The sequence below is a fragment of the Martes martes genome (genome assembly GCF_963455335.1).
Source record: "Martes martes genome assembly, chromosome: 7".
In the NCBI taxonomy this organism is placed as follows: domain Eukaryota; kingdom Metazoa; phylum Chordata; class Mammalia; order Carnivora; family Mustelidae; genus Martes; species Martes martes.
This window is the reverse complement of record NC_137894.1, coordinates 106,969,813-106,992,563: the sequence shown is the minus strand read 5'-3', so window position 1 is coordinate 106,992,563 and position 22,751 is coordinate 106,969,813. Positions and strand designations below refer to the sequence as shown.

General features: G+C 34.4%; 1 protein-coding gene across 1 annotated transcript in view; it reads right to left on the bottom strand.

The window, feature by feature from the left end:
• Positions 1 to 305: 305 nt before the first annotated feature.
• The window catches only part of HIF1A (hypoxia inducible factor 1 subunit alpha), a 41,706-nt gene continuing 19,260 nt past the window's right edge, over positions 306 to 22,751 (bottom strand). Inside the window, exons 2-15 of the mRNA XM_080809110.1 lie at positions 21,416 to 21,606; positions 20,895 to 21,040; positions 20,726 to 20,810; positions 17,500 to 17,612; positions 16,714 to 16,916; positions 11,984 to 12,090; positions 9,985 to 10,132; positions 7,991 to 8,211; positions 7,039 to 7,325; positions 5,658 to 5,780; positions 5,136 to 5,560; positions 2,789 to 2,897; positions 2,136 to 2,262; positions 306 to 1,622 (exon numbers count right to left, since the gene is read on the bottom strand). Of these exons, the coding sequence (XP_080665236.1) occupies positions 1,471 to 1,622; positions 2,136 to 2,262; positions 2,789 to 2,897; positions 5,136 to 5,560; positions 5,658 to 5,780; positions 7,039 to 7,325; positions 7,991 to 8,211; positions 9,985 to 10,132; positions 11,984 to 12,090; positions 16,714 to 16,916; positions 17,500 to 17,612; positions 20,726 to 20,810; positions 20,895 to 21,040; positions 21,416 to 21,606 (2,437 nt within the window). The 3' untranslated portion in view covers positions 306 to 1,470. The remainder of the gene's footprint in view (positions 1,623 to 2,135; positions 2,263 to 2,788; positions 2,898 to 5,135; positions 5,561 to 5,657; positions 5,781 to 7,038; positions 7,326 to 7,990; positions 8,212 to 9,984; positions 10,133 to 11,983; positions 12,091 to 16,713; positions 16,917 to 17,499; positions 17,613 to 20,725; positions 20,811 to 20,894; positions 21,041 to 21,415; positions 21,607 to 22,751) is intronic.

Genomic DNA, 22,751 nt, shown 5'->3' with positions numbered 1-22,751 from the left:
ATAATGTTCAGGATTTGTTTCACTCATCCCATTCACCTGGGATTAAAGCATTAAAATTGACTTGACTTTAATAGGTTCATAACTTTAAAAAATGACAAATTTCTTTTCTAAAAGCGTTATTTTTTTACAGTGGAACATTATAGTTTGCTTTTACTTGACATTTAGGGACAGAGTATACATTAAAGTGATAAATAGAAATAATTATTTACGTAATTTTCATAAGATAATTAAGTTGTTTGTAATCAATTTTATGAGTTGGAGGCACTTGAAGCAAATATTTTACAATAAAAGTTGATCAAAGGGGGCCTGGTCCACAGAAGATGTTTATTTGATGTAACAAAACAATACAGTTAGTGTTAGATCCAACCACAAAAAGCAAAAGGAATGAAAAATTTGTACAATGCACATAGAAAAACAAGATGTTTACTGTGACAACTATATATTTCTAAAATAATGCTTCTAAAATTACTCAATTATTGGAATCTATATGAAAACAGAAGGATGTTAATAGCGACAAAGTGCATAAAACCAAACATCAAATTTTGAGCAAATTAACATACTAGGCAATTTTGCTAACAAAGCATGATTTTTTTCGTGTTCACAATCTGCTCAAAATATCTTTATACCAACAGGGTGGGCAGAACATTTAGGTTTAATATCAATTACACAATATTAGCATAAACTTCCACAACTACAGATAGGATATTGTTTTCTTTTGAGCTGGCAAAGTGACTACAGAAACATCAGATCATTTCTCTGAATTGAGAATTTTATCCAAATAAATGTCACATACCTTCCAGATATATGCATATCTTTCTATATCATGTAAATGGCTTTACCCATTTAAATAATAAACCATACAAGCATTTAAGAATCATTATTATATGATTAACAAAGTCATGTTCCAGGTTTAACAATTTCATAGGCCAAAAAAAAAATTTCTTCTTAAAAACTAGTTTTATAAATGCAGAATATATTGCATGAGTAACTGCTGGTATTTTTTTAAGAAAATATATTGTGCAATTGTGGCTACCATGTACTGCTGGCAAATCATTATTTATGTAAAATGTGAAAAAACTGAGTAAAAATTTTTCAAACTGATCATGATGAAAGGTTACTGCCTCCTTCAAAAAAATTATATTGGTATCTTATTAAAAATAATTCGATAAGGGACAAAACTCCCTAGCCCAAAATAAATAAATAAAAAGGTGCATTTTAAAAATGATGCTACTGCAATGTAATGGTTTAAATACCGAACTGTGAAAATGTGCTGTCTGTGATCTGGCGTTAAAGAATGTACTAAAAAAGAGCATTAATGTAAATGAAGTAGAAAGGGGATCAAGACTGAACTAACCAAGTTTGTGCAGTATTGTAGCCAGGCTTCTAAAATTAGATATAGAAAATATAAATAGACTGCTTTAGGTAATGAGCCACCAGTGTCCAAAAAAAGGAATGAGATTATGAAAAAGCTCAGTTAACTTGATCCAAAGCTCTGAGTAATTCTTCACCCTGCAGTAGGTTTCTGCTGCCTTGTATAGGAGCATTAACTTCACAATCATAACTGGTCAGTTGTGGTAATCCACTCTCATCCATTGATTGCCCCAGCAGTCTACATGCTAAATCTGAAAAACAAAGACATGCCTAAGTATTCATTCACCTAGTCAATGAATATTACTGAACATTCACTATGCTATAGATTTTGCAGGAAACTGAAGCAAATAAGCTCTGGGTCTTTAATCCATGGTTTAGTCTGTGGTTTTAGAGCAAAACCACAGCTATGTAAACAAGCAAGTGCAATAAAGTGTTACTGGTGCTCTGTCAGAAGCATTTAAAGGACATGATGGCACAAAGGAGTGATAAATCAGTTTTGAAAAAGGCATAAAAATGTACAAGTTTCAGCTTCTATTTAATATTGCTAGATAAAGACACAGATATATAAAATATAGTAACTAAAAATTAAAAGTTCCATCTTGAAATAGCTATTCCTCCATTACCACCAGTAGATAAAATGCTAACATTACTTTTAATGATGCTAAAGAACGAAAATCACTCTCACTGAGAGTAAACCTTCTAAATAAAGTTTCATATATTTTAATTCTCTGTGGGATGTTCAAGGGTAAAAAGAATAAACTAACCAGAAGGTATTAAAATAATTGTCTTTTGCTCCATTCCACTGTGTTCGCTAGATTTGCATCCTTTTACGCGTTTCCAAGAAAGTGACGTAGTAGTTGCACGATCGTCTGGCTGCTGTAATAATGTTCCCTAAAAACAGTAAAGTTATTTCAATTTTACTATGTTGAATTTTTATAAAATCAAAAACTCTGAAATCAGTTTAATAACAGTATGTAGGCAGATTTCTTAAATAATGGCCCTAAATTATTTTTCTCTTAATACTACGATAAAATCATTTGCCACTCACTATGGCAATTGTTTCTGTAAATGCTTTCTAGTTAATATGATCTGAAAATATCAGTATGGATTACACAATCCCTGATTTAACATTAACTACTGTTTTTTGGGGTAAAGATGGGAAAGTAGCTGAAAGGGAAGAGAACAAGACTGGTGGTGAGAGTGAAGAAATTCACTTTTTACTTAAAATTCATCTGTATTGTTGGGAATTTTTACGAGATTGTATTCATTCAATTTATTTCTATGAAGTAGTGTATACAAAGTAGAAGAAACAATATTTAACCTCTGAAAATACAACTCTTGTATTTGGAAGAAATGAATTACTTATACATGGCACATTAGCTAGAACAGAAAAACAAACATGTACTTTCACACTTACAATTCCTACTGCTTGAAAAAGTGAACCATCATGTTCTATTTTTCGCTTTCTCTGAGCATTCTGCAAAGCTAGTATCTTTGGATTTAGTTCTTCCTCAGGAATGGTGGTTCTGGAAAAAAAAATATGGTTGCTTTACTATTATTTTTAAAATATCCAACTAACTTTTTGAAAATATATAATGCCTATTTGCCAAAATTAAGAAATATAATGTTTTATGTACGAGAACTTTCCTGATTACTGAAGTTTATCATCTTAAAAGTCAAAGCTCAATTTTTGAAACAAAATTCTTAAAATATGCAATACCTATTTATAAAATAGATCTGAACAAAATTAAATTGATATTTTTGTAGGTTAAAGTGAAATATTGACTCTCCATTTCACCCAGTATAATACAGATATTATTGGGACTACAGGAATACAAGATTAATTTCACATTTGTATAGTGTTTTTGTTTATAGAACATTGCATGTCATTAGTTCATTTTAGCATCATGCCCATCTCCAAGATAAGGAGGTATATAACACCCATTTTATAAATGAGACCTGAAGCTTGTTAGCAATGGGACCTTAAGCAAGTTACCTAGTTAGTTGCAGATATGGAAGTACATTCTAGATCTCCTGATACTCACTTCTCTCCCAGTAATCTTTCCCATTAAGCCACTTTGTCCTCAGTATTGATCTGGTTATCAAACCTGAACTATCTGCACTTAAAATTAATATTAAATAGTGAAGAACTGTTTTATGCATCAGGCACATGAATTCTGTTATGTTTTGTCTTTACAAGAACTCCTCCCCCCAGTCCATACACAATCACAATGGCTCCTTGCTCTGTTCCATATAGTTAGGTACCGTATGGATAAGCATTATTCAAATTGCTCTCCTACATGCGGTTTTGTTTCTATTTTTAAAAAGTCTATAAAACCTTCACGATATAGATAGGGAGGTTTTAAAATTCCTATATAAATACCTTATCTTTATGAAGTATTACTGTCATGTAAAGACCATTTTAGTAGCAGTAAAGAGAAAGACTATTTCTTCAAGATAAGTTCATTTCTTAGAAGTGTTTAGTGTATAGTATTTTGGAACTAATGTGAAAAAAACCTACTAAAGTGACTAGATGTTACACTATGCTTTTGACAGGTACACAGCTGTTCAGAAAACTGAACATCCCATAGTCCTCTGTAGCTAACAGTAAACTATAAATTCAAGGTCACTGCCAATTCTATAACTATATTCATTCATCCATCCATCTAATAACCATTTACTGAGAAGTACCACACGTTACATACTGTACTAAGTATTAGCACCACTCAAATGTCTAAAACACTGTCACTGTCTTAAGGAACTCAGTCGAAAGTCAGTTGGTGACATACTAATTTATAAAGTAATATAAACATTACATTAAAAAAAGTTTTTTTGTTAATCTAAAGCCCCAAGATCTTTTCCTAGTTCTGGGAAAAGGTTCCTCCTAGCATTCTATGTCAAAATAGTGATGAAGGGCAAGAGAAAAAAAGCCATAAATTCTTGTTATGGCAGTGCTTTTTTTCTTGCTATTGTTATTTGGCTCAGTCAAGGCACAGTAGAAAAGGAATTGTTTCTTTCCTCTTCATACTGCCCCACTGATTAGCTAAAACTTATTTCCTCTTGAGTACAGCCTCAAATTTAAAGTATCAAATCCCACTATAAAAATTATATACAGAAATTATTAAAGTTTGGGTGGTATACAGGTATTTGCTCAAACTAACTCCATAAAAGCAACATAATAAATCATGCTTAGATTGCTGTTATAGCTCTTAAACACTAATTTAACCTATAATATAGCTAATGTTCTATTAATATGTCATGAAAAATAAAAGCAATTACACATAAATTTTAAAAAAAGGCTTGTAAATACCTGTATTGAATACTGAGGACTGAAGACTATCGGGCTCAATTTGAAATGGGGAATTGGAAATACCCTTAAGTTGGAAGGTCTTTTATTCAGGTAAGCTTTAAAATAACTCAGAGACAAAAACAATGAGGATAGTTAACTAGTCTGATTTAAACAACTACAAGAAACTGGGCCAATTTTGCACAGTTAAGAACTTACTGGCTACGTTATATTTTTAAAAGGTACTGGAAGACCTTTCTAACTCCTATATTTTGGATTGGTGATGTGGTTGTTTTTAAAAAATACACAATTTAGAAACATTTTTTTGAGTGCTTGTTTTACCAGAATTTTGTGTGTCAATTTAATGTTCTTAAAGTATATTTACCAAAAGTTAGCTATGTTTAGAAATAAGTTACCACCACACATACTTTCTCAAAAATAATAAAAGAACTATAACTTGAATGTTATATGTAAATACCTTTGACTCAAAGTGACAGATAACACATTAGGGCTTCTTGGATGAGATTTTTCTGTCTGTTCTATGACTCCTTTTCCTGCCCTGTTTGGTGAGGCTGTCCGACTTCCAGTATCACTGTAAGGTGATGTTGTGGTACTAGTAGTTACTTTAGGTACGTGGGTAGGAGATGGGGATGCAATCAATATTTTAATGTCTTCTATACCATCTTTTGTCACTGTTTTTAATTCATCAGTGGTAGCAGTGGTACTGGTAGTGGTAATAGGAGGTTCCTGCATTTGAGTCGGCTGGAATACTGTAATTGTGCTTGCACTTTGAGGGCTTGTAGAACTGCTTTCCAGTGGTGACAGCTGATCGAAGGAACGTAACTGGAAGTCATCATCCATTGGGATATAAGGCGCTAACATCTCCAGGTCTAAATCAGTGTCCTTTAAAGCAACAAGGAAACACAAGTTAAACCCAAAATCACTTCAAACTAAAAATTAATAAACTTTGATAGAAAATATAATAAACAAGTTCCTATACCTGGGTGGAAAATGGATTCTTTGCTTCTGTGTCTTCAGCAAAAAGTTTCTCTACCAATTCCAGCTTAAATTCATTGACCATATCACTATCCACATCAAAACAATATTCACTGGGACTGTTAGGCTGTAAAAGGAATTCAATGTGTTTACTTTTCCCTGAGGAAACATGCATATATTTTGCTAATTGTCAGAATTCTCAAATCACGCCTCAGAGAATACACAATAAAGTCTGTGTCTTCCATCACATTTTATCTAACTAGTGAGAAGTTAAACTTCTGAGCTTACATTTTTAACTAATTTTGCCAATATATACATTTCTGACTGTGTAACAACATCATTTATAAAACTAGGACTAAAAGATACATCTGTCTGTTTCTTCTGAAGAAAAAACTCTCTTATAATTCAACTCCCACATGGTACCTAACTGGCCAATAATTAGGTATGATACACTCACTGGAAATCTTCCTTTGTTCTGAGAAGCCACACTTCCGTAGATGTACCTAAAAATCTCACATATATTTTGGGTGTGGAGACTTAAGTTCTTTTACTTGCCTTCACCTTAATGAATGCAGTACTATTTTAGGAGTTCTGAGCAAGGATTCTAACCAGAAAACTGTAAATATATAGTCTAAGCATAAACTTTTGTTTCCTTCATTTTAACATCTTTGTTAGATTAAAAAAAAAAACAAACAAACAAAAAAGAAAAGAATCAATAGATTTTTATGCTGGGTAAAGCAGAGCAACTACAGCACAGAATATTCTCCAGAAGGCTGTGAGATGTCAAATCTCCTACTCTTTGCCTGCCAGTCTCAACTGATAAATATTTAATGTAAAATTATTCACCACTTTCTACGACCTACGTATGCCTCACAGGTCATAATATTCAAGTCTGAGTTGCCCTACTCCTGAGCATAGTTTTAAACCTAAGAGGCTCTGAAATGGAATCATTCTAGATTTAAAAACAAAGCTCTATGTGACATCTTTAGTCTTGGCCTCAGTCTAGCCCTGGACTATTTTCACTGTCTTTATAGAAAAATTATTACCAAGACAGAACTTGAATAAAAAATAGTTATTAGGTATTTACTCTGTGTAAGAACTTGGTATTTTCATGTTATGCTAATCCAGAACAGTGATGGAAACTGGGCTAAATTACGCAAATAAATAGCTTAGGGTCCTTTCCCTTTTAAGCTTCACTAAAATAAGCCTTTTGCTACTTGACAATCCTCCAACTCAAAGGACAGTAACAATGGGCCTGGAGTAAATGATAGACACACACATAATTATCTGTGGATGTCTAAATTCAAGACTTTTGGTATTCATTTTATAAATACATTCCTGAACATTAAAATGTGAGTTATCCTCTTCTTTTATCATGAACCTACCTCAGGTGAACTTTGTCTAGTGCTTCCATCAGAAGGACTAGCTGGCTGATCTTGAATCTGGGGCATAGTAAAAGACAGTTCCAGTGACTCTGGATTTGGCTCTAATTTTAACGCAACTTCTTGATTGAGTGCAGGGTCAGCACTACTTCGAAGTGGCTTTGGAGTTTCAGAAGCAGGTAATGGAGACATTGCCAAATTTATATTCTGTAATTTTTCATTGGATGAGGGGAGCATTACATCATTATACAATGGAACTTCCTCAAGTTGTTGGTCATCAGTTTCTGTGTCTATAGGGAAAAAAATTATTAGTCAATTTAAAGAATACCTAGATTTCAACATATACAGAAATGTATGCCCCCTTTTACAAAAGGTCTAATTCATTAAAAAAATGTTACCAAATTTTCCTTAATCAGGAAGTTTACACATATAATAAGTATAATTAAGTCTGTTATCTTTCCAATCTACTATTGACAGTTCCTATTATATTTATAGAGCATAAGAGCCCTACAATTCCAACTTTTCATACCTTCTATTCATTAAAATTACACCAACTTTGAAAATTACAGTTTTTATTTTCAATGTTTGATATTATGGTATGACTGGTTTTTATCTTTTAATGAACTACACTTACTGCAATATAACTTCTACATTGTGGAGAAAATATGGCAATAGGATATAGAAATAGAGTAACTGGGAAACATTAAAGTGGGAAGAAGAAATACCCAAGAACCCTTTGAAGCACAACTTCCAACACTGTGACAGAAGCAGGAATGCTGAGAAATTACAGGAGCAAAAATATTTACACAAATACTTTGAAAAAGACTTTGAAAAACAAAATACGTAAGACTATGATGTCCAAATGATACCAACAAAAACATGTCAAAGTTCTGTTAAAATGGGCTTGTAGCAACAGACAGTCTTTAGTCAATCAGAAGAATAACTAAAGACCCACCATTGCTGCCGAAATCTAAAGATATGATTGTGTCTCCAGCAGCTGGGGCCAGCAAAGTTAAAGCATCAGGTTCCTTCTTAAGTTTATCAAAGAGACTACTTGTATCTTCTGATTCAACTTTGGTGAATAGCTGAGTCATTTTCATATCTGAAGATTCAACTGGTTTGAGGACACATTCTGTTTGTTGAAGGGAGAAAATCAAGTCGTGCTGAATAATACCACTGTCAAAAGAGAGAGATTAGTAATTCTTACAGAGCATTGACACAATATGGGAGGGACGGTCTCTGAAATAACCCTATCCCTTAAAATTCTGCTTTATGAAAAGGAACATTTTAAGATGCCTTATCCTAATTTCTCTTGCATACTTGGTCACATTTAGGGTTTAAAATACCAATATGAAATAAACACTTAAAAAAAAAACACTTAAAAAAAAATACAAGATAGTTCAAATACTGACCAATTAAGAAACTTCAGCTATCCCTTTGGAAAGAGTCATGGTGACAAAGAAATGTTAATAGTCAAGTATATAAAGGGCACAAAGAGATCTTCACTATTTTGGGGCTGATTCACATGGAATGGAACTGGCACAGAAGAACTCTTTGGGACTGATTTATGAGGCATGACCTAAGGATAGTTCTAGAATATAAGGATAGATAAACACCCAAGGCCTTTCTAAGAAGGTTGCCATATTTTCCTTGGTGGTAAGAAAACGATATCGTGATAACACCTGCAGGATAGAGTTGAAAAGGGATGATGAATAGATCCATTTTGTGTTTAACTTAAATGTGAATTTTATTGTCCCTTTAATCAACAAATATTTAAGTGTTCACTAAGTGAAATGAACCAAGGATACAAAGTTTAAAATACCTAACCCAATGTTTATAAGTTTATAACCCAATGTGAAGTAGATGTTCAAACAATTAAAAAACAAAGTGGTAAATGCTAAAATAGAGAAAGTCTGCTTCACAGAGAAGCCAACAAGCTGAAACTCTGGCTCAAGTAGGCTTTTTTGGCAGATGGGGTAGGGTGAAAAGAAGGATATTCCAAGTGGGTGATTCTTATATAATGGCAAAGCCACAAGAGAACTCTTTGGCACTAATGTTAAAACATTAAAGTATGAAAAAAACTACAACAGCAACATTAAAGGATGGGGTCAGAAGTGGCAGAAGTGAAAACAAATGACCAAAGTCTTCCTAAGAGAGGTGGCCATAGTTTTAGAAAAACGATAGAAACTGTGAAAGCATGGGAGTATTGAAAATGACAAGAAATGATGCTATGCAAGTAAGTCATGATTTATCTTGGGGGTAATAAAAAAGATCTTTAAAACCATTCTAAGGAAAACGAGATGATCAGATATTTATGCAAGTAAACTCACTATGGTGGTAATCTAGAAGATGGACTAGAAGGGAGCAGTCACCTGAAGTAGATCAAATGAAAGACTGGCTTATGATATCCTTAATATTCCCAAGCCAATCAACTAAAAGAAGAGTTCATGAATATACAAGAGCCATGTGCCACATTATACAGCCTTTTACAATCACCTTATATAGGATTTCATCTAATCCTCATTACAACCTTCTGAGTTAAGTTATTATCATCTCTCCTATATGGGTTAAATTCAAAGAAATGAAAATTTCCCAAGATCATGGAGCTAATAATGACTATGACACAAATCTAACTATTCTAAGGCCAGGATTCTTCTACAAAAATAACATAGTTACTTGAGATAGTATATGCTGATAGATACACAACTAAAACAAACTTTTTTTCAAGGTCTTTTTTAAAAATGGGAATGAAAAGGATGGGAAGAGATAGCTACAGATAATAGTAAAATCACTGTAGAATAGCTCAGTTCAGAGTACTGAAAACCATAATTAGGTAGAAATGTGGAGATAAAATTCAGTTAACATTTATAATCTTTCCTTCCTATAAAAGAACAGATTATCCAAAAAAGTAATGACTTGTTCCCCAAAGTATTCACTTTCCAAGCTTACCTCACAACATAATTTACACATACAATGCACTGTGGTTGAGAGTTCTTAGTGTTATATATGACAGTTGCTTGAGTTTCAACCCAGACATATCCACCTCTTTTGGCAAGCATCCTGTACTGTCCTGTGGTGACTTGTCCTTTAGTAAACACTAGGAGTGGAAAGGAAAGGAAAAGTAACTTTGAATTTTCAGTCAAATGAATGCATGCTGAATGTTGGTCATTATTTCAAGAAAGATGTTTATTTTAATGGAATCAATTTAACTGTTTAAACTGACAGAGAAAAAGCTCTGGCATAGCCAAAGATATACTCATTTCATTTTTCTAACCCCCCAAATAAACTCCTTTCCTGCCAATCTTCATGGTAAATAAAATGAAAGCCAGGAATGAGGGACAGCAGTGACTAAAATTCCTTTAATGACTTACATGTTGAAAGTATCAGAAAGAGTAGGAAATGAATAATCTTGATTTTACAGAGAGCATTCAAGCAAGTAGCACTGCAGTATTTCTACTGAGGTTTCCAGAGAATTAACGATGCTTCATAATAGCTGGGCTGGCATACCTGAATCTCAACTGATACCATGCTGAAATCTTTTGGCAATTTAGGTGACCTTAGTCTCTTACCGATTTGGGAGAAAGTACTAGATAAATAGTAACGATGACATTATCACGAGGATTGGGGTCCTGACTGCCAACTTGGGCTCATTCTGCGGTCCCAGGCTAATCATACCAACTCAGCGACATTCAGGTATTCCCAATCACATTGGGAAGTCATGTTTAGGTATAGATTAAACAGGCAAGTGAGATTTCAAAGTCTTACTTACTATGGATCTTTAAATAACATTCATGAGTAAAACAGAATTGTATCTTATATCAAGGGTACTGGTTACCGTTTGTACATGACATTGATCACATTCATTAAGTCACTGCACTGAACAATTATTTTCTTGAGTACCTTCCATGTGCCAAACTGGTCTGAATACTTGTATAAATTCTGAAAATGATGCTATAATATTCTATGATCTTTTTTTAGTCTTTGTATTTAAAATACCAAGGTAGTTTGTTTTTTGTTTTTTAAAGATTTTGTTTATTTATTTGACAGACAGAGATCACAAGTAGGCAGAGAGGCAGGCAGGGAGAGAGAGGAGGAAGCAGGCTCTCTGCAGAGCAGTGAGCCCGACGTGGGGATTGATCCCAGGACCCTGGGATCATGACCTGAGCTGAAGGCAGAGGCTTTAACCCACTGAGCCACCCAGGTGCCCCCCAAGGTAGTTGTTGTTGTTTTTTTAAAGATTTATTTATTTATTTATTTGACAGACAGAGATCACAGATAGGCAGAGAGGCAGGCAGAGAGAGAGGAAGGGAAGCAGGCTCCCTGCTGAGCAGAGGGCCCAATGTGGGGCTCAATCCCAGGATGCTGGGATCATGACCTTGAGCCGAAGGCAGAGGCTTTAACCCACTGAGCCACCCAGGCGCCCCCCAAGGTAGTTTTATATATCATTAAATGATTCAATCTTAACTAGTACTGGTTATAATACAAAACATAGACTTAATGGTCAAAATCCCTTATGAAGAGTTCTATTAAGACATTTAGTGTAGAAGGGGTACCTGGGTGGCTCACTTGGTTAAGCATCTGCCTTCAGCTTGGGTGCCAGTATCCTGTGAGCAGGGAGCCTGCTTCTCCCCTCCCCCGGCCTAAGTCCCCTTGCTCCTGCACTCTCTTGCAGTCTTTTTCAAATAAATAAATAAAACCTTAAAAAAAAAAAAAGACATTTGGTCTAGGAGAGGCGCCTGGGTGGCTTAGTTGATTAAGCATCTGATTCTTCAGCTCAGCTCAGGTCTTAATCTCAGGTTTGTAAATTCAATCCCCAAACTTAAAAAAAAAAAAGATTTTTAGTCTAGGAAGACTAGTTAATTTTAACCAAAAAGATATATGGCTAAATGGTAAAAAGATTGCAAGAGTTAAATAATTAGAATATCTGTAGTTCTTCCACTGTACTTACTATCATGATGAGTTTTGGTCAGATGGTCAGAGTCCAAAGCATGATAATATTCATAAATTGAGCGGCCCAAAAGTTCTTCTGGCTCATATCCCATCAATTCAGTAATTCTGTTAAGTAAAAAATGTAAGAAGAGAAAAAAAGAAATTAAGTGTAAAAATTCTGCTTCTCCAAAGTAATGACATGCATGAAGAGCATCCTTCTTGGCTTAGAATAAATTCACATCTCACCTTTAGTAACTCTACAGTTAACTAAATGCAGCACCATGCACTTTAGTAAGTCCTCTGGGTTCATCCTGCTACTTGACCCTTTTTTTTTTTTAAAGATTTTATTTATTTATTTGACAGACAGAGATCACAAGTAGGCAGAGAGGCAGGCAGAGAGAGAGAAGGAAGCAGGCTCCCTGCTGAGCGGAGAGCCCGATGTGGGGCTCGATCCCAGGACCCTGGGATCATGACCTGAGCCAAAGGCAGAGGCTTAACCCACTGAGCCACCCAGGTGCTCCTTGACCCTTTTATGCCCTTCACCCAAGCGTGTTACCTTTTTTTTTTTTTAAGATTTACTTATTTGAGAGAGAGAGAGAAAAAGAGAAAGAGCGTGCACACAGAGTCTGACATGGGGGCCAGATCCCACACCTCCGAGGTCATGACCTGAGCAGAAACCAAGGGTTAGATACTCAACCCACTGCATCACCCAGGTGCCCCCTATTTTCATCACATTTCACAGTACTTACGTTTGGTAAAAAGACAGGGGATTCATAAATAGAAAGTAGTACTAAATTAAATGATAAAAGTTATAAAGGTGTAGTCACTGACATTTAATTTGAAATATAAGATTAAATCCGTAACATTTGTTTACCATAAAACCAGATTCTTTAACAGTCCCCTTAGGCAAGGCTTCACTTTGTGGAAACAATATTTACTACAGAATTTTAATATCACTAACCACTAAATGGGAACTTAAGAATTATATGTTAGTTGGTTTTAGAAGATGCTCTTAGTTTTTTTAAATAATACAAAATTATAGGAATTCATTTCAGATGAAAAAATGATACCAAACTAAAAATGGAATAGAAAGTAATTCAGTTACCCCATTTGGTTTCCGGGGAACTCTTTTAGGACAGAGATTAGATCTTATTACTTTGTATAACCAGTCTGAAATGGAATGCATTTCATATGAAAGAGAATGCTGTCTTCTTAGCACCATACTAAACAGAAATGTTCTCTTTTTCCTGAGAGCAAAACATTAGTTAAAGTTTCCAATTTCTCAGACTTTAGAATTTAAAGGACTTTCTAACCAAGGTGTAAGCAAAAGTTACTTAAGGCACTGTGTCCAAAAAAACTATGAAAAACATACATGGACGATATCCTTCTAAGAAATGTATAGAAAGTAATACTCTTTGTGTTGTCACACTTTAAGGCAAGATCTCTCATATAATTTACTCCAAAATAAAAATAGGTAAATAGAAAATGGTTTGTAAAAGAACAAATTAAACCAAACCAAGCTAAAATCCAGACTTCTTTACAAAGGGATATCCCTAAACACATCTGCACTAGATGGCAGCATTACAAAGGAAAACGTCTTATAAAAAAGTCCTAGTTCTTTAAGTTATACTCTAAAAATAATTTTAATCGGTCTTATATAGGTTATTTAAATAAAATTCCCATTGAATTAAAAAAACTTCCATTATTTAAATCTTTATACACTTAAGTATGCCTGGCATTGTTCTAGGTGTAAAAATACAAGGTCAAAACTCAATATGTAGCTAATCTTCTGGAACAATTACCATTATTACTTATGAAATAATGTGGTAAGTGTAATGAAGGCTGTTGCAGGAGTCAGAGGAACTACCCTTATCCATAAGAAATAGTGGGGTGAGGGACAATTTAGGAGACTTAATGAGATGAACACAGTAGAGAAGCAGGGCAAGCAAAACTATTTCAGGTAGGCATACCAGAAGCAAAGACCTCCGGAGATGAGAAATGCCTGACAGCGTGTAAACAAGGAAGAGTTGGGGGGGGGGGGCAGGTGAGGAGAGATGAGGCTATAGAAGTAACCAGATCAATGAAGGCTTTGTATTTTCATGTTAAGAAGCTCTTGTTTAATTAGGTGTCTAGTCAGTACTTCTCAATCTGAGTTAAGATATGTCTATCACTGAGGGATATAAGATGTTAAAATATAAACAGCATATTTTCCTAGAAAGTCAATTTTATTTAACTTTGGAATATTGCATAGCTTATATTCTGTACCAGAAAGGGGAGTGATCCAGAAAAATCTTACCAAAAAGTGTTCTTAAGGGACTAGGAACCTGTGATCTAAAGCAACTATGTAGCGTATTATTCATTTTAAGTGTCCTGAGTGTAAGAACTATTGCTCTTCATTTCTACTTTGCCATGAACTTGTAGATGCTCAAATAAATGTGTATAATGACTACACGTGGAAATTAGTACAGTAAATATTAAGTGTCTGGGGAGAGAGATTCTGAATGCCAGAAGTTTGATATATTAGATTTTCTCAAAATCAGGCAAAAATTTTTCTAGGTCTCAGTTCTTAGGTTTTAGATATGAGAAGTTCCTAGAAAGAGCTCTAACCAGAAAACAATAATCCCCTGGTCAAACTCAAAACCTTACTTGGTTGATCTATAAGCAGGCAGTCTTTACTCCTCTGTCATGATCATTTTCCAGTTTTCTGATATAACCAAAGAGAAATGTCACTCCTTTTCTCAGTTCTCATTCTAGCTCCACCACTTGCCTTTCTTCCCAATTTACTTCTATACTTTGCTACTGAGTTCAAAAAATAAAAAATAATTCCTCAAAAAAATACAGGTATCTCTGACCTATCATATATTCACATGAATAATGGCAATAAACGCCATAAAATACTTACTAGCTTTCCTATCTTCATTTTTCTAATAGCTGACACCAGTGGTAAATAAAGCATTCACTATGTGTATAAGACACACAACAAACTCCTTTAATCCTGGCAACAGCCTTTCAAAATATTACCCTTATTTAACAGGTAAGGATCATAAATTTGAAATAGTTAAGTTCACATACCAAGGCCCCACTGTAAGTATCAGAGCTGCAAGCTAGGACTGAAGCCAGGATTATGTGATTTTAAAGCCAGAGTTCTGTCACCTTTCCTTGTACAGTGGGGAGGGGGGATTCCTATACTTTATGACTAAGTGTTTAAAATTTGTTTTCTCATACAGCCTTTAAGTTGACCCTACCAAAAGATGAAGAAATGATGCTCAAAAAGAAAAACTAATATGCCCAAGATCATCTGGATACAGTCAGCAAAGTCAGGATTTAGTAGCCTGGCTATGGAATCTATGCCTTCAGCTACTGTGTTACACAGTCGTACACTAAAAATGGGACAAACAAGCAAATAATTGTTAAGAGTAGAAAAAATGTTATAACAGATGTATGCACAAAGAATAGTATAGTTTCTTGAAGGAAAAAGGAAAGCTCCACAGAGGAGTAGATGGCTCTTGAAAAGTAAATACGTGTTAGCAACTGAAGAAAACTTCAGTGCAGAATGGGAAAATGTGTGTAAAGGCACTAAGACAGGGAGTCAGCATGTGGTGCTCTCCAGCTGTAGGATGTAGGGGGCCACACCAGAGGAATCACCTCTTAATTCTTCAGTAATTTAGACAAGCGGGCTGGGGTCAGGTCATAAATATCTTTGTTGGTCATGCTAATCAGTTTGGGTTTTATTGTGGAGGTCTATTTTTCTTTTAGCTTTTCAGCACATCTTTTGATAAAGAAAAATCTCCTGCCCTCCTCTAATTGTTATAAACCGAAGTTTGTTCTGTGTAAAGATGAAGGGAAGCAACTGAGGCATTTTCAACTGTAATATGACCGGATCTAATTTTTACATTAGGAAGTCCATTTTTTGAGAATGTGAATGAGAGATTAAAAGACCTACATACATCTGCTGGCAGAGAGACAGCTTAGGAGATTATGGCAAAAATTTGAGCCAAAGGTTCCAATAATGAGCTGAAGAATTCAGTGGCAGTAGAGTAAGGGTGGGAAGGAGGGAATGGATGAAGAGATATATGTAACATAGTAAATCTGTAAGATTTAGAGAAAAACTGAGTACATATAATGAAAATAAAAGTTAAGGATAAATTCCAGATTTTTGCAGGAGTTGTGTGTCTACAGTGGTATACTAAGCATGCTAGCATTTTAAAAGGAAAAGCAATTTTTAAAGTTGTTGTTTGGAAGAATGGTGGTATAGTTCAGTCATAGAAATAATCAGTTTATTAATACAGAAGAATATCAAGATAAAAATATCAAATTGGCAATTAAAAATAGTTATGGACATAAATTTGGAAAATGGCAATAGGAATCATGGGCAATATGTAGGGTGAGGAGATGATAAAACACTTTCCTCTCTAGTCCATAACCAAAAGCAATCTATTCTTCCTCAAATTACACATTATGTCTTTGAAATACATTTATTTTTTTAAATACATTAGAAAGGAAAAAGACCTAAACATTGTGATTTCTGGAAAACACCCTGGTAAAATATTCGTAGTGCATAGTAAGTGTTCAATAAATGTGGCTGAATTCATCTATAAAGTTAATGTAAGACTACTGAGTTCTACAATGTATCACTGTATTCAACTTAGTGGAAAGAAGCATACAGTCTTTATTATAGTGAACAGTAAAAAAAAAAAAAAATGCCAGGGACTAATTAAAATTTCAAACTATATCTTATATATCATTTACCTTTCATCACAGTAAGAAAATTTCATATCCAGACTGTGACGACTGAGAAAAGTCTTGCTATCTAAAGGAATTTCAATATTTGATGGATGAGGAATGGGTTCACAAATCAGCACCAAGCACGTCATAGGTGGTTTCTTATACCCACACTGAGACTGGTTACTATTAGTATCGTAGACATGAATGTGGCCTGTGCAGTGAAGTACCTGTGTACAAAGAAAACAAAGTAGTTCTTTAAAAAAATATAAAAATGCTATTAAAAAATGCAGAGATAATCAGCTGAAGTGTGACATAGCAAGGAAGCTTTGCTAAACTTACTGGCATTAGTAGATTAACCGTATCTTTGAAATCAATAAATGTTTCCCCTGTAACACCACTCATGACTCAGGTACCATAAATTACTCTTTAAAAAATTTCTTCCAGACAAATCTGGGCTAATTTTTCATTCATCTGGTCATAGTGGCTGTTTATTATTTTGTTATTTCTTGCTTTGATGACTGTTTCAACACTGAGCAAAGAAATGTAACAACAATAAACAGAAAATTAAGTTCTATCAAAATTCAAATACTCAGTGGGCGGCAAAGCCAAATGATGAAGTTAGCTTGGTACACGAGTGTGGCAATTCACATAATTTAAGTTCATGCCTCAAACTGAAAAATTACTAGTTTTGGATGGTAACTCTGCAAACGTCAACGAACAACTCTGAGTTTTCCCTCACAGTTCTAATGCTATCTTAAGTACTGGCAGTATTGAGATGTGTATTACCACTTACAAATCATTTTTACTTACCTTCCAAGTTGCTGACTTTATGTTCATAGTTCTCCCCCGGCTAGTTAGGGTACACTTCATTCTGAGAAAAAAGCTTCGCTGTGTATTCTGCTCTTTACCCTTTTTCACAAGGCCTAATGAATGAAAGCATAAAATAAAATTTAAAAACATAATTAAACATTTAAATCTGTCACAATAAGAGTAGAACCTAGGTACTATTTTTAATTGAAAGTCTCAGCATGAACAGCAATTCACACTCCAACACGTACAAGGGACCTAACATGCTTCAATCAATGACTGGGGGTGACAACTCTAATGATTCCCCGGTTTCAGCTAACGGTTAATCATTTCACATCCAAGCCAGTGAAGTTGGCAAAATTACACAGAAATATAAATGTGGTATAAATTTGCCTTATAATTGTGCTATCAGTTTACAAGCCCACCCCAGAATAAGAACTTCAGCTAACTCCTCCAAACCTTTGAGCGCTCTATTTACAGAACTTTTAAAATAGCAACTTTCTTTTCAAAGCAAATAGCATTTTTATATTTCATTTTTTTACATTTTTGATTTTTTAAATCTTCCTGTAAAGCAGGCATGACATTATTTCTACTTTTGTTACTAGAGGAAAAAACAAAACAGAATAAAATACTAAATGGCTTTTCAAAGCAAAATTAGAGTGAAATAAAATCAGGTCTATTCACTCCCATTCCAATCCTTATAGAACTAAAAAATGGTGAAAGGAAAAAAATGAAAAGCACAGAGGTACGGAATGAAGAACACATGTTTGGAGAACAGTAGATAGTTCAGGCTACTGCAATATGAAGTACAAGCAGAAGAGTAATGAAAAAGAAAGGGAAGATTAGGACTTTGGATGGCTTAATGAGGAATTCAGCCTTAAATATACAACATGGAGCTTCTAAAAAATTCTGAGATGGGAAGCACAATCAGGAACTTAAAATACATTAATCTAGAAGCAATATATATGATGTATTAGAGGGGCGCCTGGGTGGCTCTGTGGGTTAAAGCCTCTGCCTTCAGCTCAGGTCATGATCCCAGGGTCCTGGGATCAAGCCCCACATTGGGCTCTCCGCTCAGCAGGGAGCCTGCTTCTCCCTCTCCCTCTGCCTGCCTCTCTGCCTGCTTGTGATCTCTGTCTGTCAAATAAATAAATAAAATCTTAAAAAAAAAAAAAAAGAACTGAAATACAATGATGGTAATCAGAGGCTGAGCAGTAGCAGAAGTGAAAAGGATGACAAAAGACACACTAAGAGCTAGAATCTATAAAAAACTGAAAACTGATGGAAGTAGGTGGGTAGAAGAGAAACTTAAAAAGAAAAAAGATCTGGAGATTTTAAGGCTAGCATATTAAAAGAAAAGTGCCAAGTAGAAAAGAAACACGATTTTTTTTCTTTAAATATTTTACTTATGTATTTGAGAGAAAGAGATAGAAAGAGAGAGAGAGCGCGCGCACAAGCAGGCAGAACGGCAGATAGGAGCAAAGGGAGAAGCAGGCTCCTCACTGAGTAGGGAGCTTGATGCGGGGCTCATCCCAGAACGCCGGGATCATGACCTGAGCTGAAGGCAGACACTAAAACTATGTTGTATAAACACACCACTTGTTCTTAGCATTTCACTGAAATTACACTGAAGCAGCCCCCGTTTTCTATAAGTGAAATGTGCATTTTTGTTTCTCAACAAAACATCAAACATTCATTACATTAGGAGTAATTTTAAATAAGTTCAGGTGCTTTAAAAAACCATGTTCAAAAAAATATAGAAAAATTTTGTTTAAAAACATACATCTAAACTCTATTATGTAATAATATATTTGATTTAGAATAATGCATTAACATCATTACCAAATCCAAACAAAATTTCGTAATATCCAGCCATTCATAGTCTAGCACTGAACAGCCAGTACACACCTCAGTCTAAACACTATAAGTCCTATATTAAACTAAATTGACAGCCCATTTAGGTCCCTGTGTGAAGTGTATTTACTCTTCCTTTATACAAAATTCTAAAAATTATACATTTGCTTTCCAAGTTCACAGGAAACACAAAGTATGAAATTAAAAAGCAGAAGAGGGCTGCTACTGGCAAGGTCAAAAGTGGCCACAGCATGTAGTGAGAGTTGGTGAACATGAAAGATCTCCAGAGTACTACTAATGAGTGTAAACTCAAGCCCATCCACCTGAGCTTAATCTACATTCTGCTATGCTATTTACTAACCAAGTAATCTTGGGTAAGTTACTTAATAACTCTGTGCCTCAGTTTCCTCAGTAAAATAGAAATAGTAACTTCATAGGGTGTTATGAGGAAAAAAGAAGTTAAAGCAACAGTAGGCAGAGAACAGTGTTCTGACACAGTAATCTCTCAACAGAGGTTAACTATTATCAAAATGAAATGAGATGAAAAAGAAAACCATAAAAATATCCAAAAAGTGCTATGAACTTGAGTTTGTTTAATACAGAAGCAAATAAACATCCACTTAAATTGGAGAGCTACAGAGAACAATGACAACTTTTCATCATGGTAACTTTATAAATTATTGGTACACTTTGTTTAAGACAGCACAGGTGTGAAGAGGCTTTCTTTAGTTATCAAGTTTTTGTAATTCAAGAGGTACTTTCCAAAAACCTTAGAGACTTATTTTTAACAATTCATTCCTAAGAGTTAAGAGGTCTTTGCGAATCTTTTTTATTGTTGCTAACATGGGGCATCCGTAGTTAATACTTGGTCATTCCACTACATAGTCTTAAATAATTGTGAACATCCTGAGGTCAAATAAGCAAGTATTAGGCTCCTAAAAATCTGGTGAACTTTCTCTTTTCTTTACCTTTGTCCTTCAGAATCCCTGAACACACGCTGGTACCTCAAGTGTAATCACTATCTAAAATCTTATTATTTGATTATGACTTCCCCTGGCTTAAAAGTTGTAGGTTATAAATTGACTTCTTTGAAGGGCCTGATTTTTTATTTACTTTTCATTTTATGTGGTATTATATCTATATAATTATTCATGGAATTAGGTGGGCTTTAAAAAAATTTTTTGTTGTTTTTATGAAATTTCTAAATAATAGAATAATGTAGATTTCACAGAGAACAGAGCAACATTTTATTAAACATGCAATGATGTTTTGAGCCTTAGGTTAATGCAACAGCAAAATTTAAATATTAGTAACAGTATCTTATTATGTAAAACCACCTGTCATATTAAATCAAACAACAGACTTCTCTTCTTACCATTTCTGTGTGTAAGCATTTCTCTCATTTCCTCATGGTCACATGGATGAGTAAAATCAAACACACTGTGTCCAGTTAGCTCAAACTGTAAACACATTAAGAAAATTAGATCTATATCAAAAAATCATAAAAAACATAAAGAAGGCCTCTTAATATGTGGGTATTTTACCTGAGTCAATCCCATGTATTTGTTCACATTATCAGAAATGTAAATCATGTCACCATCATCTGTAAGTACCATAACAAAACCATCCAGGGCTTTCAAATAAAAACAATTCATCTGAGCTTTCATTTCATCTTCAATATCTAAATCACCTAAAAAGAGCACAAGAAAAGAAAAATAATTAACTTAAAAGTTATACTTAAATGATATTTAGACATTTTAATAAATATCTGATACTTTATTTAAAAATTATAATTAGATTTGCCAGCTGTTTTAATGATTATTTAAAGTAACACAACAAGCAAACCACTGAAAAGAGAAAGAAAGGTCATGTTATTAAAAGGAGGACAGGGAGGAAGGTAGGGCAAGAGAAGAGGGGAAAAAGGCCAGTATCTTAAAAATTCCTTACTGAAGCTTTAAAAGCAGGTAATAAAAATCACATAAAAGAAGGGCTTAGTTATGACCATCTTCTAATTACTTCTAATTTCTAATTTTTAGGCCTATTACACTTTTGTAAAACAACTCACCAGCATCCAGAAGTTTCCTTACACGCAAATAGCTGATGGTAAGCCTCATAACAGAAGCCTTATCAAGATGAGAGCTCACATTATGGGGGAGTGGCAACTGATGAGCAAGCTCATAAAACACTTCGGACTCTTTACTTCGCCGAGATCTAGCTGCATCTCTAGACTTTTCTTTTCGACGTTCAGAACTTATCCTATTTAACAGAAGAGGAGGAGGAGAGAAAAAGAGAAAATTTATATGTTAGTTTGCCTTTGCCTGGATAACACTAACTTTCATTTTTCTGCTTTTCATGGAACAATTTAAAGATGCCATGTAAATCAAATTATATAGAGATCTGTCTATTAAATGAATGTATAAGTAAGAATGTAAAATACAGCTATACAAATTTCGGATTACTGAAGACATAGGGAACTCTCACAAGAAGTCTAAGATGAAGCTTTACACCTTTCTGAAACAGGTATTTCCTCCCTGGAATATCAAATTGGAGAGGATGCTTTTGTTGTAGCCAAAATCTTAAAAGTAGCCTACGCCTCTAAGGCTGTAACCTCACAGCCATTCTGAAGTAGTCTCAATATAAAAAAATCGCCACTAAGTCTAGAGAAACTAAAGTTGTACATATTAACTTGAAAACAGGAAGCTGTTAAGCAGGTTTTGACTCAAGTTTCTTTTGACTCCAACATTTTCCAATCCCCTACCCTACGTGAGCAATACTGACTGAAAGCTATAGGTATTTATATTAGTCGCTATAATAAGTTACCATTTTCAGGTTGCTTCTTCCCTTAGCAGCCCCTCATCTATTACTGGCAAAACAGGTACCAAATAAAGGCAGGAGTATAGATGAAAAAAAGATGTGGCACTACAGTAATTGAAAGAAACAGTTAATAAAGATTAATAAAGGTGTCAAAACAATGACATACCTTTAGGGAACTCTTCCAAGAATAAAGTCAGTCAGAAAGATATTCCTAAGTCACACCAAGCAGAGACATTTTCCTCCAACATCTACTCCTCCTGACCCAGCTGGAGGCAAACAAGGCTAAACCTGGTTCTGTCCTTAGGTTCTTCTTTAATAGCCATTGTTTATTAAAACCTACTATGTGTTAAATGCTACCTAGTACAAGGTAACTAGTTTTCTCATAAATTGTAAATAGGTTTAAATATTATCCCTTCTTACAGAGGAGATTATACAGCAGGTTAAAAACAGCCATTATGTAGCAGACAGGACTTGAACACAGTTTCCTTTACTCCTAAATCTTTGTTTACTCTTCGACTGTTTTTTAATCTTAAGCAAGAATGCTGTTTCTACTTCAAATACTCAGCTGTTCTCCTAGGACCCTCAAC